The sequence below is a fragment of the Ostrea edulis genome, chromosome 9, assembly GCF_947568905.1.
Source record: "Ostrea edulis chromosome 9, xbOstEdul1.1, whole genome shotgun sequence".
Lineage (NCBI taxonomy): Eukaryota > Metazoa > Mollusca > Bivalvia > Ostreida > Ostreidae > Ostrea > Ostrea edulis.
This window is the reverse complement of record NC_079172.1, coordinates 61,584,469-61,604,203: the sequence shown is the minus strand read 5'-3', so window position 1 is coordinate 61,604,203 and position 19,735 is coordinate 61,584,469. Positions and strand designations below refer to the sequence as shown.

The window sequence follows — 19,735 nt, the reverse complement described above, 5'->3', positions numbered from 1 at the left end:
TTAAAAATAATAGCTAAATATCTTAAGATATATACCAACTCATAAACATAATTAATTTGGATGCATAAAACATCGTAAAAATGTATCATTTTTGTAGAAATGTCTCATCAGGACATTACACTAAATATCAGGACATTACACCCCTCGGGTTTGAAAATGATGAATTACTATGCATTAAAATGCATATATTTTTAAAAAAATTAGTATTTTATGAAAGGAAAACGTATATTTAATTAGATCAAATCTTAAAATATCATATTTTTAAAATATGCTTTAGTGTAGATAGTGTAACGGGAAGGGAGAAAATGCAACGGAGAAAATGCAACGGACCAGGCCGGGATTCGAACCCGGCCCCCCTGAACTCTAGTCAGGTGCTCTACCAACTGAGCTAACTGGCCACCTGTGATCGAACCCGGCCGACCGCTACATTCCTCCCTCCTTAAATATCTTCACACCCTGAAGATATCAACCCAAGTTCTTATTTGCCCCTGGGAGGACTTTCACCTCCAAGGGTGGTCAACGGCACCAAATCTGTAACGGGAAGGGAGAAAATGCAACGGACCAGACCGGGATTCGAACCCGGGCCCCCTGAATCTCTAGTCAGGTGCTCTACCAACTGAGCTAACTGGCCACCTGTGATCGAACCCGGCCGACCGCTACATTAGAATTATTGCCCATCAGGTCAATCAGGTCATTACACTTATCAGGTCATTACACCGACCCAAGAAATACGGGGCAAAAGCATATACACAGACGAAAAATGGAGATTTAAAGTTTTATAGGAGTCTAAGGAGATGCAAATGGCCAGGTGAGCGATGCGACACATAAGCTTCTTGTCGTGTTGGCAAAAGTCTTTTTAGACAAAACGAAGTCATGTTCTACGCATTACCTCCCTTAGAAATCTTTTGAAGAAGGAGGTACGAAAAGTCATTCCAGCGACAACCATATTTTACTGGATTTCATCTCACATGATGATGATGATGGTTATATCGTTATCATTTTCTTGAGGAAGTACACACGTTAGTGCCCAGTAGGTGAACAGATGTAAAGACTGTAGTATGACGTGTAAAGATGCCAAATTTACTCCTCTATTCTGGTTGACGAAGAGAGAACTGGGACACAAGGTGTCCAGCGTAGAATCGAGAAGTTTCCGCGGAGGCATATATTCTTCACTTAAAGCTGTTCACAAGTGGGATCCACAGAAAACAGTAGATTCTACGCATCACGGGGGGATTTTTAACTTCGATTTTTCCCCCGATGGGTAAGACTCTGTTGCAATATTGTTTGTTTTTGGTATATTTTTAAACAGATGGAGATGTTAGCCAGCAATAACAAATCACGAACACTTGTTCTTACAGATAGAACAGGTGGATAGAAAGTATGCTCTATCGTTAAAATGATAGATGTCATGTGAGCCTGGTTCGGTAATTTGATGACAGGGTCTTTTTGTATCAAGATAGTTACTCTATACTTAGATAGAATGTTCTATCGTTAAAATGATAATGTCCTACGGACCCGATTTAACGATTTAACGTCCTATATACCTGCAATGTAGCAAAATGAAAATTGCACACAGTGCATGTCCTATATACCTGCAATGTAGCAAAATGAAAATTGCACACAGTGCATGTTTCGGTAAAATTATGTAACACATCACTCATATGCATTTGGAAAGTTATCTTAACGACCCACTTGGGCCGTTCTTATTTGCAAATTAGGTAAGCGTTCGTTTTTGGAAAACAGCATGCAGCAGGGTGTTCCGATGGCAGTTTCCGGTAAAATGGCAGTCAGTTCGAATCGAGAAAAGTGACATTTCAAAGTGTTGAGTTTACAATATTATTATACGATTTTTTACAGTGTTAAGGACTTACAAATTACCAATGAGGTTAGTTGTATATAAATTTAACTTTAAATGTACGCGTTTATTCTTTGATAAGTTTAAAATCGTTTTGGAGCGATTCCGCAATTTTCTGCTACATTACGGGTATATGGGAGGTATTCTAACTGTGGTGAGGGCCTGTCCCGAGACACAGTTAGATTATTCTAACTACTCTATACTTAGCTAGATGTAGCTTAATCCGAGATTCCTTGGACTCTTACCCCCGCTTTTATATTGTTACAGTAAAATGTGCGGGGGAGAGTCAGAGCAGATTCCATATTGAAAAGTGTTCAGCGACACCAGCTGGTATTGCTGCTTTACCTACCCCTTACAACTTTATTTCGCGGATCTATCTTCCAAAACGTGAGGATTCAGTTATCAGAAGATTATTCTACAAATAGATCATGATTAATACGATGCTATACCCATTTAAACGGCCCTAACACCGACAAATGAAGCATCACTTGAAATACGTCACCACCTCACCATTTGATTTCTTTACGCATGATGTCAGCACATGAACACACAAAATTCCATCGTTTAAACAGCGATAGCATCGTGTTAATCATGATCTATTTGTAGAATAATCTTCCAATAACTGAATCCTCGTGTCTTGGAAGATAGATCCGCGAAATAAAGTCGTAAGAGGTAGGTACAGCAGCGACATCAGAATTCCCACTTTTCAATATGGAGTCCACTCCGACTCTCCCCCGCACATGTCACAATATAAAAGCGGGGGTAAGAGTCAGAGGAATCTTGGATTAGATATAGCTTTATTAAGCTATATAACTTTATAAAGCTATTTGAAATAGCTTGATTTAGCTACTTTAAACTGAATTAGATTGAATTTCTCAAGTGCAATGGCATAGCAAAAAAGTCACATGATAATTTCTAACATGCTTATAAACAGGTTGGGAACACTTCTCCCATGGTGAGATCTTCTTGCTAAAACGCAATTATCCCTATTTAGTGAGAAGGTAAACATTGCCATAAACAGGTGTTTTGGTGTCTTTATTGAAAATAATGGCAAATTCTGTGCAATGCTGAATTAAGTGCAACACACACTCAGCATGACAGGAATTGTCTCTACAAAATTTACAACACAGTTAAGAAATTTCATATCAATGCTGCTACATAAGAGGGAAGGAGGCTGAAATCCAATACACATCGTGAGTGTTTTCATTTTGCAGTTCTAAGTATCAGACATTTTAGCACTTTTTCTTCTTTTCACATGAAACACGAAGAGATATACTACATGGGTGTTTTTTTTTCGGTTGTAAAGGATATATTTACTCTCGCTAGAGAGGGATAATCACGTTTTTGCAAGAATATCTTGCTACAGGGGAAGTGTTCCTAACTAGCTGATAAATACTATAAACTAATCAAAACACTGTTCTTATTAGAGTTCATAGCAATACTATGTCTTAAAAATTTTCATGAAAAGATAATTTCTTTTTTGTTAAAGCTGTATGACCCGATGTTCATGTATTATTTTTGTACATAATTACTTTAAAGGAGATTAATTACTTTACAAAGTTATCAATTTCCCCATAATTACATGCTTAAATCCATCTGCATGTAAAAGAAAACAGTGAGAATATTATTTAGAAAGTAAATATAGCGTGGTACATATATAAATCATCCGGAAAACCTCGGGCCTTTCACCCAAAGCACGGTGTATTCGGTGAAAGGCCCGAGGTGTTCTGGATAACGCATAAATTATACAGTGTTAGACGTCTATAAATAGCCCCACACACGTCGGGGGGGAATCCCAACATGATGTATTAATTCAGACGCAACTGTCTAGTTTTAAGGCTGAAAGAGCGTAAAACAACGAATTACTAAGAGGTATTTGATATTTTTATTTCTATTAAACTTATGACACGGTACTTTTATAACAAAATACACAACTTTACCCAGATAAGACCACCGATGAACTGAAAATTTGAACTGGTCACGTGACTGTCACTTGAAATGGCAGAGTGACGCGGTTGTTTGTAAACACTGATTTAGAATTAAATAATTTTGGTTAAATCAGGTGAAATAATGTATGACATGTCATACAGCCTCATAACTACATACGTTCGATGATTTAATAGCATTTTTACAAGATGGAAAAAAATGTTGTAATTCGGACCATACAGCTTTAACTGTATATATTATATATATATACAAACCCTTTGTGTGTTGAAGCATAAATAAGTATGATGACATATTACAATGTGGAATCGGATTGCCAGTCCATTATTCTTTTTATCCTCCTCGACTTTTATTAGATATGCTGATTGGATAACTCTTACTTAATAACCCTAAACATTTGAGAATTTTGAAGAAAAATTCTTCCTATTAGGGACATAGTTCCAGAAGTATTTCTTGTTTTAATACAATGTGTTGTATGGAGTACAAGGATGAAATATTTTTACTCAGTGGAATTCTATTTTTATGCTTTTGAAAATTAATTTGATAAAAGATTTAAAATAGCTAAATCAAGCTACATGTATATAGCTAAATCAAGCTACATGTACGTGTATATAGCTAAATCAAGCTATGTGTAAATAGCTAAATCGAGCTACGTGTAAATAGCTAAATAAAACTGCAGAGATGCCATCTGTTCTGATTTTGGTGGAGCGTCTCCAATTTTAATTTTGGTGGAGCGTCTCCAATTTTAAGCCTCAAAATCCACTCTCCGATTTGACATATTGAATGTTTTCCGATTTTTTTTCCATCGGGTTTGTAAATATGATAGAAAGTGAAAGCAAATGTTTTGGTGTAATGGAAACGGAGAACAATAGGGATTAATACGGCAATAGTACCCCGCCAAAGGAGAAGTATAAGTGACACCACAATCAAACTCACTCACTTCCAGCAATGGTTTATAGGACACTCGGAACAAACTCACTCACTTCCAGCAATGGTTTATAGGACACTCGGAACAAACTCACTCACTTCCAGCAATGGTTTATAGGACACTCGGAACAAACTCACTCACTTCCAGCAATGGTTTTATAGAACACTCAGAACAAACTCGCTCACTCTCAGCAATGGTTTTATAGAACACTCAGAACAAACTCACTCACTTCCAGCAATGGTTTATAGGACATTCGGAACAAACTCACTCACTTCCAGCAATGGTTTTATAGAACACTCAGAACAAACTCGCTCACTCTCAGCAATGGTTTTATAGAACACTCAGAACAAACTCACTCACTTCCAGCAATGGTTTATAGGACACTCGGAACAAACTCACTCACTCTCAGCAATTGTTTATAGGACACTCGGAACAAACTCACTCACTCTCAGCAATTGTTTATAGGACACTCAGAACAAACTCGCTCACTCTCAGCAATTGTTTTATAGGACACTCGGAACAAACTCACTCACTCTCAGCAATTGTTTTATAGGAAACTCGGAACAAACTCACTCACTCTCAGCAATTGTTTTATAGGAAACTCGGAACAAACTCGCTCACTCTCAGCAATTGTTTTATAGGACACTCGGAACAAACTCACTCACTCTCAGCAATTGTTTTATAGGAAACTCGGAACAAACTCACTCACTCTCAGCAATTGTTTTATAGGAAACTCGGAACAAACTCGCTCACTCTCAGCAATTGTTTTATAGGATACTCAGAACAAACTCACTCACTCTCAGCAATTGTTTTATAGGACACTCGGAACAAACTCACTCACTCTCAGCAATTGTTTTATAGGAAACTCGGAACAAACTCACTCACTCTCAGCAATTGTTTTATTGGACACTCGGAACAAACTCAATCACTCTCAGCAATTGTTTTATAGGAAACTCGGAACAAACTCACTCACTTTCAGCAATTGTTTTATAGGAAACTCGGAACAAACTCACTCACTCTCAGTAATTGTTTTATAGGATACTCGGAACAAACTCACTCACTCTCAGCAATTGTTTATAGGAAACTCAGAACAAACTCACTCACTCTCAGCAATTGTTTTATAGGACACTCGGAACAAACTCACTCACTCTCAGCAATTGTTTTATAGGACATTCGGAACAAACTCACTCACTTCCAACAATTGTGTTATTCACAACTGGGTCTGGACTTGCCTTTACATATACACTTTAATCTGCAATTCTTGTACATAATTATACTGGTGGCTACCAATGTATAATGCTGCATTCATATATATTAATTATATGATGATTACCAGCTGCTAAGCAACCAACACACTTTCATAACTTTAATCATTATTGACATAACCAGTCTATAGCATATGTACACACCCAGTTCTCACCTAAACAATTGTAGTGGTGCCGGGTTCGATCGCCGGTGGCCAGTTGTCTCAGTTGGTAGAGCACCTGACTAGAGATTCAGTGGGCCCGGGTTCGAATCCCTGTCTGGTCCGTTGCATTTTCTCCCTTCCTGTTACACAATCAATAGGTTACTGACCGTACTTTCGTCTCATTGCACGGTATCTAAGATGCATATGGGAGATTCATGGGTCACGGGGGGAGAAATAATTCAACGGCATGGTTGGAACCGCATTTTCCAGTGCCGGAAGCCATTTTTACAACATGATTTTAAAGCCAAATTGGACGGTTTGAATTAATCGAGACCTAGAATACCAAGCTGCGGTATAGTGTAAGGTATCATGAATTGAACTGTAGTGTAATATTATTGTGACATGTTGTCTCGCGGATTATCGTTGCACCCTTATGTCAGGATAATTTGGAGGACTACACTTCTGCAGGTAGATTATTATAAAATGAAACCTGTCTTATCCGACATGCACCAGGAGAGATATGTTTTGTTGGAATACACAGTGCCCAGTGAAACGGGTTGTACAGGTATAAAGGCAGTTTTCGATGTGTAGTTTTCAATGTGTATTGTATGAAAAAAATGCCATTGCAGATTTTTTTTTTTTTTTTTTACTTTGCTTGTGTATGATCTTGGCTATTGTCATGGTCCATCGGGTTGCAATGTTTTCATAATGTAAGGTTGTGGTAGATTGGACTGTAGAATTTATTTTATTTGTAGGTCATTGTTAGCTGCGGCTTGTGAGGGTCAAAGCATCCTGCTGTTTGATCCATTCAATGGACGCCTGATTGGAGAAAAGAGTAAAGCACACACAGACTGTGTAAACATTGTCAAGTAATTAGATTTCAATTTCAATTCATGTAGTATGTAAATAACTAATACTCATTGTAGTAATCACCTGTATGATGGAAATTTTGGATTAGAAAATGGCATTTAGTTTTTAGACAGCCAACTGTTAGGCATAACTACAGTCAAACCTTGTTATCTTGAACTCAATGGTGCCACAAAAACATTTGAGATATCTGAGGGTCCGAGATATTGCAGGTCAAATACCCAAAGGGCATGCAGTTGGACTTCCAACTCACTTATTCATATCCATGGTATTCGAGATATCGATGTTTGAGATAACGAAGTTTATATTTGAGATCTTTTGTGGTATCATGGTATGAATTACTGGAACTGAATTTAAGCTATATGATTTGGTGAGATCCATTTGCTCCTTATTGACTAATTTTCTGGAATAATTACTTATTATTACAAGCTAACACATAAAAGCCTTTCACACCGAACTTGTACCCTCAAGTAAACAGGAAAAACAAAATTGTTGTTGGACCGAAACAGGCAAACAAAACAGAACAAGTGATGTATATATATTATACTAGATACATGTTTATACACCAACATAACCTATAGATGTCTAATGATTGAATTCTGTAGATGCCCCCCCCCCCCCCCCCCCCCCCCCAGTTAGTATTATAGTGTGATGTGATGGAATTTAGTATCATTTGTGTAATTCTAAAGAATCATTTTAAAGTACATGTGACTGATTTTTCTATTTCATGTGATTATTTCTAATATTTCTATTTCCCTGTTAGATTTCTCGACTACAGACTCTTTGCCACATCATGTGATTATTTCTAATATTTCTATTTCCCTGTTAGATTTCTCGACTGCAGACTCTTTGCCACATCATGTGATTAATTCTAATGTTTCTATTTCCCTGTTAGATTTCTCGACTGCAGACTCTTTGCCACATCATGTGATTAATTCTAATGTTTCTATTTCCCTGTTAGATTTCTCGACTGCAGACTCTTTGCCACATCATGTGATTATTTCTAATATTTCTATTTCCCTGTTAGATTTCTCGACTGCAGACTCTTTGCCACATCATGTGATTATTTCTAATATTTCTATTTCCCTGTTAGATTTCTCGACTGCAGACTCTTTGCCACATGTTCCGATGATTCAACTGTTGCACTCTGGGATGTAAGATTTCTGAAACATAAACTACATGAACTTAAAGGTCACACAAACTGGGTCAAGAACATTGAGTATGACCGCAACACAGGCCTCCTGGTTACCTCTGGATTTGATGGCAACATTTTTACCTGGGACATCAACAGGTAAAGATTTCTGGAAACCATACAATCAGTACCTACTGTGTTAATTTAATCAAGGAGAGGGATGCATATCCCAATCCATTTATGTATTTTGATTCATACATAGTAAAAAAGATAGTGTTTGAATTAAAGTTAGCGTAAATCATTTTAGGGGATGGGATGGTATTCATTTTCTTTGTTTCAGAATCATGGAGTCCTCACAAACAGTCATGCTTATTTTTCTCTAACCACAGAAATTTAAGTGATTCGACAGTAGTTTTATAAAAATGTTCCATAATTTAAGTTTTGGGGTTTGATAGAACATTTTCTGATTGTCATTTTGTCATCTGTCATTTTTCCAAGCTATGTGGATTATCTGTATATACACTTCCTATAACAGTAATGTTTTGCGTTTTTCATCATTGTAACAAATTTTCTTGTTATCATCCCCATTTCCTTACCATCAGTACTACAAGTTTTACAATATTTGTTTGTGGAAGTTCAGAATTTTATAATAGCTTGTAAGTCAGCTTAGATGTAGATAGTTTCAGACATTATAATAGCTAAAAGGAGGAAATTCATGTATTTATCAGATACGTGTAAATTGAAGGATACATATATGTATTAGTACTACAGTAACTTGATCTGAAGGGTCGGATCACGTCTCGTTGACAGGCGCGGAACATCAGATCACATGAGACACGAAGCGTCAAGTTTGATCTGGTGATCCGTGCCTGTCAGTGGGATGTGATCCAACTCTTCGGATCAAGTTACTGTAGTCCTGTGATGATAAATTTATTATGTTTTTTAAATCCATATTTATGAGATAGTAAACGTAATCCAAATTACACAGACATACAGCAAAATGATATTTTGTGTATGCAGTTTTGTTTGTGACACGGTCGATGTTTTCCACCAAAAACGATGCATTGTGACGGCATCAGTTTCAGAGGATACTGATACGGAATCAGAAAACCACAGTGTGGTGATCCGGAAATCGTATCACACGCTGTGAAATCAACAGTATAAAAAACGATACGCTATGATGGGTGTATAATATTATTCAAACTTCAATGTATTTTGATAAAAACTTAACTTGCACCTGCAGGTATTCCGAGACAGAAACTAAAGGGACGAAGGTCTTCACATACAAGCTGTTGATGCGTTCCAAGCTTTCTCCAGACTCCTCCAAACTTGTTGTTTCAACGCAGAATGGATACATAATTGTTATCCATGACCTTGACCTCCTGACCTTGGCAGATGACCTTAAAAATTTCCCAGCCTATGGGTCACCAGCATCTTTTCCATTCCAAAGAAATCAGAGGCGAAACAGAGTGGAGTTGATTCGAGAATGGCCATCAGGAGATAATGCTAGTGATATTGCCTCATTACAGGTAAGTGACCTTGACTTATAATTATCCTGCCTCTAAGTTAATTGAAGCTTTGACCTTGACTGTTGATGGTCTCCAGATTTAAGGTTACTATACCTATCCCCCCTGTGCCCCTGAGGACCCACGAGCCTACATAGCAATTTTCACCCCTTTCTCCGATCACTGGCAGTAAGGTCAACCTCTCTTCAGTTTTCCATCCAAGATCTTCTTCTTTCTCACCCCCAGGTATTTCTAGGCCTGCCGTGTTTTTGTCTCCCCTTAGGAGTCCATGATAGGGAGGTTGTTATTGTTGTCTCTTCTAAGAACATGGCCTATCCACTTGCCACGTTGACGTTGTTCTTCGATTGTTGTTGATGATGGTATGATACAGCTTCTCTTGTATAGTTTGTCATTCAAAATTATGATAGGTCAGCATAACATTTATATTATCTGTTGCCATTTTCTATGGATCATATCTACCCCGGGGGGTCCCTCGACACCCCTCTCCATCTTCCTCCTTGTCACCAGTCCTCTTTGATGTAGTAAACAATAAGAATGCTTTCTTGTTGCCCTAGTTTTGCTCACGATTGGCGCGGATCTGACTGTGTTAATTTTTTTTACTGTGTCGCAGATGTAGTTAATGTGTCTGGAGAACATTATACTGTGTCGGAGCTGCAAAGTAAAACCTCTGATGGAGAATCTGGAGGAAATCCTTATTCATTATATTTGTTAGGCACTGGAAAAACCTGTATATTTTGATGATACTGTTCAATATTTGACAAAATACAAAAATGTGAAAGATCAAAGCTGATGATGTTTTTCTTCAAATCAAGTTCTAAATAGCCCTGTTTGTCAGTGATATAATGATGAAGTGGTATAAGAATTTATGTATACAGTTTCAATGTGTGGTAATCTTCAGTTAGTAGATCTCATACTTAGATTCTGACCTTGAATTTCACCTTGACCCTCTCTAGAATTACTTCATAGCAGTATATCATGACCTTAAAATGTCACCTTGACCCTCTCTTAGAATTATTTCATCACAGTACTGTAGATCATGACCTGAAAATGCTACTTTGACCCCTATAGAATTACTTCATCGCAGTAGATCATGACCTTAAAATATCGCCTTGACCCCTATAGAATTACTCGATTGCCGTAGATCATGAGCTAAATGTCACTTTGACCCCCCACCCCCCACCCCCACATTATAAGAAATATAAAAAGATGATCGCAGCACTCTCTGATTGTTGTTTTATAGTTTATCATTCATTGTAGATTCATCCACAAGGTTGGTGTGTCATGTCCAGAAATGTTAGTCGAGACAAGAAATCAGAGGTAGGAAAGCTGCTGTTCATTTCATTTTTTAAAGCGCTAAGCGTAAGAGTAGCTACATTTTTGTTATAGCGTGCTACGTTTGTGTCCAGTAGATGTAACACAGTATACACAGTGCATTTATATGTTCATTAGGAATAACAGAGTACATTTATGTTCGTTAGGAATAACAGAGTACATTTACGTTCATTAGGAATAACAGAGTACATTTACGTTCATTAGGAATAACAGAATACATTTATGTTCATTAGGAATAACAGAATACATTTATGTTCCGTAGGAATAACAGAGGACATTTAGGTTCATTAGGAATAACAGAGTACATTTATGTTCATTAGGAATAACAGAGTACATTTATGTTCATTAGGAATAACAGAGGACATTTATGTTCATTAGGAATAACAGAGTACATTTATGTTCGTTAGGAATAACAGAGTACATTTACGTTCATTAGGAATAACAGAGTACATTTACGTTCATTAGGAATAACAGAGTACATTTATGTTCATTAGGAATAACAGAATACATTTATGTTCCGTAGGAATAACAGAGGACATTTAGGTTCATTAGGAATAACAGAGTACATTTATGTTCATTAGGAATAACAGAGTACATTTATGTTCATTAGGAATAACAGAGGACATTTACGTTCATTAGGAATAACAGAGTACATTTACGTTCATTAGGAATAACAGAGTACATTTAGGTTCATTAGGAAAAACAGAGTACATTTACGTTCATTAGGAATAACAGAGGACATTTATGTTCATTAGGAATAACAGAGTACATTTACGTTCATTAGGAATAACAGAGTACATTTATGTTCATTAGGAATAACAGAGGACATTTATGTTCATTAGGAATAACAGAGGACATTTATGTTCATTAGGAATAACAGAATACATTTACGTTCATTAGGAATAACAGAATACATTTACGTTCATTAGGAATAACAGAGGACATTTACGTTCATTAGGAATAACAGAGGACATTTATGTTCATTAGGAATAACGGAGTACATTTACGTTCATTAGGAATAACAGAGTACATTTATGTTCCGTAGGAATAACAGAGTACATTTATATGTTCATTAGGAATAACAGAGGACATTTATGTTCATTAGGAATAACAGAGTACATTTACGTTCATTAGGAATAACAGAGTACATTTATGTTCATTAGGAATAACAGAGTACATTTACGTTCATTAGGAATAACAGAGTACATTTAAGTTCATTAGGAATAACAGAGGACATTTAGGTTCATTAGGAATAACAGAGTACATTTATATGTTCATTAGGAATAACAGAGTACATTTACGTTCATTAGGAATAACGGAGTACATTTAAGTTCATTAGGAATAACAGAGGACATTTACGTTCATTAGGAATAACAGAGTACATTTACGTTCATTAGGAATAACAGAGTACATTTATGTTCATTAGGAATAACAGAATACATTTCTGTTCGTTAGGAATAACAGAGGACATTTATGTTCATTAGGAATAACAGAGTACATTTATGTTCATTAGGAATAACACAGTACATTTACGTTCATTAGGAATAACAGAGGACATTTATGTTCATTAGGAATAACACAGTACATTTACGTTCATTAGGAATAACACAGTACATTTACGTTCATTAGGAATAACACAGTACATTTACGTTCATTAGGAATAACAGAGTACATTTACGTTCATTAGGAATAACAGAGTACATTTATATGTTCATTAGGAATAACAGAGTACATTTACGTTCATAAGGAATAATGGAGGACATTTATGTTCATTAGGAATAACGGAGGACATTTATGTTCATTAGGAATAACGGAGGACATTTATGTTCATTAGGAATAACGGAGGACATTTACGTTCATTAGGAATAACAGAGTACATTTACGTTCATTAGGAATAACAGAGGACATTTAGGTTCATTAGGAATAACAGAGTACATTTATATGTTCATTAGGAATAACAGAGTACATTTATACATTCATTAGGAATAACAGGACATTTAGGTTCATTAGGAATAACAGAGGACATTTATGTTCATTAGGAATAACAGAGTACATTTATGTTCATTAGGAATAACAGAGTACATTTATGTTCATTAGGAATAACAGAGGACATTTAGGTTCATTAGGAATAACAGAGTACATTTATATGTTCATTAGGAATAACAGAGTACATTTACGTTCATTAGGAATAACAGAGGACATTTAGGTTCATTAGGAATAACAGAGTACATTTATATGTTCATTAGGAATAACAGAGTACATTTATACATTCATTAGGAATAACAGGACATTTAGGTTCATTAGGAATAACAGAGGACATTTATGTTCATTAGGAATAACAGAGTACATTTATGTTCATTAGGAATAACAGAGTACATTTATGTTCATTAGGAATAACAGAGGACATTTAGGTTCATTAGGAATAACAGAGTACATTTATATGTTCATTAGGAATAACAGAATACATTTCTGTTCGTTAGGAATAACAGAGGACATTTATGTTCATTAGGAATAACAGAGTACATTTATGTTCATTAGGAATAACACAGTACATTTACGTTCATTAGGAATAACAGAGGACATTTATGTTCATTAGGAATAACACAGTACATTTACGTTCATTAGGAATAACACAGTACATTTACGTTCATTAGGAATAACACAGTACATTTACGTTCATTAGGAATAACAGAGTACATTTACGTTCATTAGGAATAACAGAGTACATTTATATGTTCATTAGGAATAACAGAGTACATTTACGTTCATAAGGAATAATGGAGGACATTTATGTTCATTAGGAATAACGGAGGACATTTATGTTCATTAGGAATAACGGAGGACATTTATGTTCATTAGGAATAACGGAGGACATTTACGTTCATTAGGAATAACAGAGTACATTTACGTTCATTAGGAATAACAGAGGACATTTAGGTTCATTAGGAATAACAGAGTACATTTATATGTTCATTAGGAATAACAGAGTACATTTATACATTCATTAGGAATAACAGGACATTTAGGTTCATTAGGAATAACAGAGGACATTTATGTTCATTAGGAATAACAGAGTACATTTATGTTCATTAGGAATAACAGAGTACATTTATGTTCATTAGGAATAACAGAGGACATTTAGGTTCATTAGGAATAACAGAGTACATTTATATGTTCATTAGGAATAACAGAGTACATTTACGTTCATTAGGAATAACAGAGGACATTTAGGTTCATTAGGAATAACAGAGTACATTTATATGTTCATTAGGAATAACAGAGTACATTTATACATTCATTAGGAATAACAGGACATTTAGGTTCATTAGGAATAACAGAGGACATTTATGTTCATTAGGAATAACAGAGTACATTTATGTTCATTAGGAATAACAGAGTACATTTATGTTCATTAGGAATAACAGAGGACATTTAGGTTCATTAGGAATAACAGAGTACATTTATATGTTCATTAGGAATAACAGAGTACATTTACGTTCATTAGGAATAACAGAGGACATTTAGGTTCATTAGGAATAACAGAGTACATTTATATGTTCATTAGGAATAACAGAGTACATTTATACATTCATTAGGAATAACAGGACATTTAGGTTCATTAGGAATAACAGAGTACATTTATGTTCATTAGGAATAACAGAGTACATTTATGTTCATTAGGAATAACAGAGTACATTTATGTTCATTAGGAATAACAGAGGACATTTAGGTTCATTAGGAATAACAGAGGACATTTATGTTCATTAGGAATAACAGAGTACATTTATGTTCATTAGGAATAACAGAGGACATTTAGGTTCATTAGGAATAACAGAGGACATTTAGGTTCATTAGGAATAACAGAGTACATTTATGTTCATTAGGAATAACAGAGTACATTTATGTTCATTAGGAATAACAGAGGACATTTAGGTTCATTAGGAATAACAGAGGACATTTAGGTTCATTAGGAATAACAGAGGACATTTACGTTCATTAGGAATAACAGAGGACATTTAGGTTCATTAGGAATAACAGAGGACATTTACGTTCAGTAGATACACGTAACACAGTACATTTGTGTTCAGGAAGAATAACAATAACAGCGCCGGGTTAATTTTGAAGTTTAATAGATACAAAATTTTGGTAAATGAATTTATTATTCATGCTGTCCTTTGGTACAGACAGAATTTAGGTGTCATTGGTGTAGCAGTATTCTTATTCCTTAATAGTGAGAAAAACATGCGACATACAGAATAAACCCTGACTGTTATGTTTTTCCTTTTTATAGTGGACCTGTATACACGACCTTCAGGAGCCAATCAAGAGACGCGACTCCCAGGAATTTTCTGTGATGCCTCATACTTCCTGTGGTCAGTCTTCATCTACATACACCCCGGCATCCGCTTCCACAGCGCCAACCACGCTGGTCACCACCGCCCCTCGCACCTCTACCTCTCCAGGTGCGTCCATTAGAACGCAGACAACGCCCTCTATCATCATCAACCCCACCTTCTCGGAAGACAGTGCTATGGGTACAGTCAGCGCCCCCTCCATTGTCATCAATCCACCGACCTTTAGCGTGGAAGGTCGTCAAGTGGGAGACAACTCCCATAGAACCGTAAGAAATGGACCGTCTGCTTTAGTTATAAATTCCAACCCTTCTAGTGGAGCAGAAGATTTCCAGTCTTCAGTGACAATTCACATTACAACTCAAGCAGGAACCTCCACTAGTCAGCTCGGGAGGAGAAACCTCTTAACCGCCTCAGACTTGTCGCCATCAAGTTCAGTCGACTCCAATCCTCATCTGGAGTGGGCGCTGAATCACCCCAGTGATAGAGAAATCGAGTCATTGCTTCACGACGAATTGAGTTCTGAATCGAGTGCTGATGATAGCGACAGCGAGTTTATGGCTCCAGAAGTTCGAAGGGGCCTGGACAGTTCGTCTGACAATCCTCAATATCAGGATCTAGTGGCTCTGATTGTTCGGTATGACGTGAATAGGGGCATTATTGACGTCAACCACAGGGTACGATTTGGGAGTGCTTACGAAAACCCGACATCTCGGACGACGGACAGACTCTTGTATTACACTGAAGAACCGAATGTGGCCCGAGGATTCATTAAGGAGCTGTGCTTTAGTTCGGACGGACGCCTTATTTGCTCTCCGTTCGGGTTTGGTGTTCGATTGCTTGGATTTGACCCAGTGTGTAGTGAACTTTGTGATGTGGTGCCAAGTCAGCCGATCAGGTTGTATGAAGTTGCTAACTGCCTGTCACACAGTAATATTGTGGTCACGTGTAAGTTCTCACCCCGACATTGTATGTTTGTGTCGGGCTGTCTGAGCGGAAAAGTCATGTTTCATCAACCTGTGCTCTGAGAATCTCATGGAGACTTCATGTTGTTGAGTTTTCTGATTTGTTACATTTTTTTCTCCCTTTGTTTTCTGTTCTTGATTAGCCATGTTAGAGGAGGAATGATCTATGTTTACACATTTGACAGTACTTCAGAACTTCAGAGATGTTGTGTATTTTAACATTGTTTTAATAGAATATGTCTGTATTTTTTGTTTTGTCATTGTCCAATATGATTCATTCCAACAAGTAATTTAACATATAGTTTAGAAGGAATAACACAGTACTGCAAATGTTTCAATCAGAACTATACCAGACATGTGAAAATCGGAAATATAGTCTTTGTCCTATTGAAATTTTACACACGAGGATCTGGTTCGTTCAGTAGATTAAGTTGCTTTGGCAATAATATGTAGGTCCTGCAGGGATTTTTAAATAATTTTTTTCTCAAACAATTTTTCACTTGAATTGCTTTTTTTCGCTACATGAGGTAAAATTTAGAATTTTAGAACATTACCATGTTATTACACATATCCTAAAGTTCTCATTCACGACAATTTTAGTGTTTTATTCTTTTAAACAGTCAATAATTTATTTCGTTATTTAGGATTCTTCAGCTTAGTTCAAGATTTAAGTCATTTGTGAATAATTATGATTTTATCCTACTATAAATTTGGGTTCGTAATTAGCCATGGATACATTTTGAGTCGGTAGTTGTGTTGGGTTGATATGATGACACTTCCTTCTTACACATTTCACACACACCATACTGCACTACAACTAAGGTCAGGACATTTATTATCATACCTTGTCTAAACTGATTAAGACAATGTTATAAAATGAGTAGGAAAAATGTGTGAATGCTGTGGATTATGTGTTAATTGCCATGTGTATGCTGTATAACTGAATGCTCCCATGATCCGATATTTGGGGGGGGGGGGGACATACATGTAGTGTTTAACTCATATATCTGTATATCTATGGCAAAGCGGTTGAATATCGCTTCAAACTTTTGAACTCAAGGTGTGAAGGCACTAACAAAACCTTTGCAATGATTTCATGTTTGACAACTTTGACCCTTGACACTTAAGAGATAGTTATTATATTTCCAACAATTTTACATTTCATAGAGAGTTCAGATGAAGAGATAACCCTCCATGTGCAATTGTTTGAAAGGTTGGCAAACGTCTCTTATTTCATCATCAAAATGTGTACTTCCAGAATTAGATGACTCAACCCCTCGATTCTGATTTGCTTGAATAATGAAATGTGTTTATCATTGATTACAGCTGTGCATGGAAATTTATTTTTCTTTATTATGTACTGTATTTTTTCAATGTCAGTTTGTGTTCATCATATTTAATGATTCTGCAATTCCCAACAATCACATGTGACGTGGGCAGAGCCTCTAGTAAAGTTCTCACATTTCTGGAGAGATTTGCTGAAGTGTGTGATGTGGAGCATCTATTTTGATATTGTACAGAGAGATTGTTATTTTAGTCGCTGTTCCGATTGATTTGCAAGAAGAGAGACATGTTAGTGGAAATCACACTCTATAGCATTCCTTGCTTTTATGTGGATTTCATTTCCTTATGATAAATTGTCAAACCAACATCAGGTGAAATTTATATGTGATTATTTTATATTTTCAAGATTTAAACTAGTATTTTTTTTTCAACCTATTCCACTGTCAACTTTGAATGGAAACACTTTGGAATGTTATGACTTTAATAAAATTTGATTTTATTATCTTTCTTAATTTCTGGAGTGTGTGTCAAAAATATTAGTGATACTTATATCCCTAATGATTAAGGAAGCCATGGGAATCTAAAACAACTGCTGCTGAGATTTTTAAAAATAGTGTCCAAATATTAGAATGTGTATGCAGAAATTAATGAGATTATGGTCAGATGGCATGTACACGTAGGTCATTTGGTTAAGGTCAACAAAAACACATCAGAAATTTTTTTCTCGCCCATGACTTTATTATGAGTAGTATAACCCCTCCCGATAGGGGGTTCAACTGAGTGCACTTTTTATGCAAATGAGGTCAAGCAAGGGCGTCTTTTGATTGGTCAAGCGGTGTTGGGGTTAACGGAGTGCACTAGGACGGGGTCAACCCCAGCAGGGGTTGTAGGACCCGGTGAATAGACTGGGCTATGGCCCTAATTTTAGCATGCTTTCGCTTTGAGTTCCTGGAAAAGCTATTTTTCTGAAAATCCAGTGAAATCCTGTGTATTTCTATGTATTCCTGTGTATTAAATCCTGTGTATTAAATCTAAAAGAATAACACAAGGTTTTAAGTTGACATGTTTATTAAAGAACAATGGTACAATCCCCAGAGCTGGTACGGTACCTAGTTTTACCCAGCGCTGTCTATAGGTAATATATAAAGCGGCGCGCGGTGCATTGGGTGTCACTTTCGACATCATGTCAGACAAGTTACCTAGTGGACTTCCACGGAGTTATATTGAACAGCGATTGAGATTTTTGAATGATCAGCTGAACAGACAACGTCAGCGTGAATTACAACTCCGCAGAGAGAATCAACGGCGATTACAGTATTTACAGCGGGGAGGAGGGAAAAAGAAACTCATTTCGGATTATTACAAAATTCAACTGGAACGAGGACGTCAATCACGGAAATTTAAAGTCAAGGAAAATGTCTACAATGTTGCCTTCAAGCCTATTCCAGAGAAAGAAAATACAACCTTCATTCGTCGCCTCTTCCGGGATATGTTAAAAAATGTGAAACAGGAAATGCAGTGCAATCCCAATGATTATCTACGTTTAAATATTCGGCACCCGTCTCTGGATTCAGCTATTTGGTACGAATTTACGCAGTCCAATCAGCTCAACGAGGACAAAATTCTGAACAAAATAGAATCCGTGCAGCAATCTAAAAAGGAATTCCTAATCACCGACGGGGTAGTGCAGATGGATTTTTTCCATGTCAAATATCCACAAGGCAGCGGGTGCACTAAGAAAAAACATCTACACGTGGATAAGGAGAAATTCAAAACCTCTAAGAGAGCGATCGTTCGCATTCAAAATCCTGAGGATTCTCTCTGCTTGTCCCGGGCTATTGTGGTAGCACGTCTACACAGCCAGAAATCAAACGACCCGGCATGGGAAACGAAATGGTTACGCATGAGAAAAGGGGATAAAGATTCTCTCGATCAGAAACGAGAAGCGAAAGCCTTGATGGAACAAGCTGGGTGTGTTATGAACCAGCCGTGTGGGCCACGTGAATGGGAGCAATTACAGCACGCGCTCGCCCCGCAGTATCGATTGAAAATATTTCAATTCAAAACGAATACAACTCGTTTACGACTGGAACCTATTTACAAAGGACCGGGGCACGGGACTTGTTTGAATATCCTGCTGGA

The 19,735-nt window shown here is 36.7% G+C and overlaps 1 protein-coding gene across 1 annotated transcript; it reads left to right on the top strand.

Annotated features, from left to right (window-relative positions):
• Positions 1-741: 741 nt before the first annotated feature.
• LOC125659097 (DDB1- and CUL4-associated factor 10-like) lies at positions 742-18,093 on the top strand. Its single transcript, XM_048890645.2, has 6 exons — positions 742-1,261; positions 6,891-7,004; positions 8,096-8,293; positions 9,378-9,663; positions 10,918-10,977; positions 15,284-18,093. The coding sequence occupies exons 1-6, from the start codon at positions 1,059-1,061 to the stop codon at positions 16,370-16,372; spliced, it is 1,950 nt and encodes a 649-aa protein (XP_048746602.1). The 5' UTR covers positions 742-1,058; the 3' UTR covers positions 16,373-18,093.
• The last annotated feature ends 1,642 nt before the right edge of the window (positions 18,094-19,735 follow it).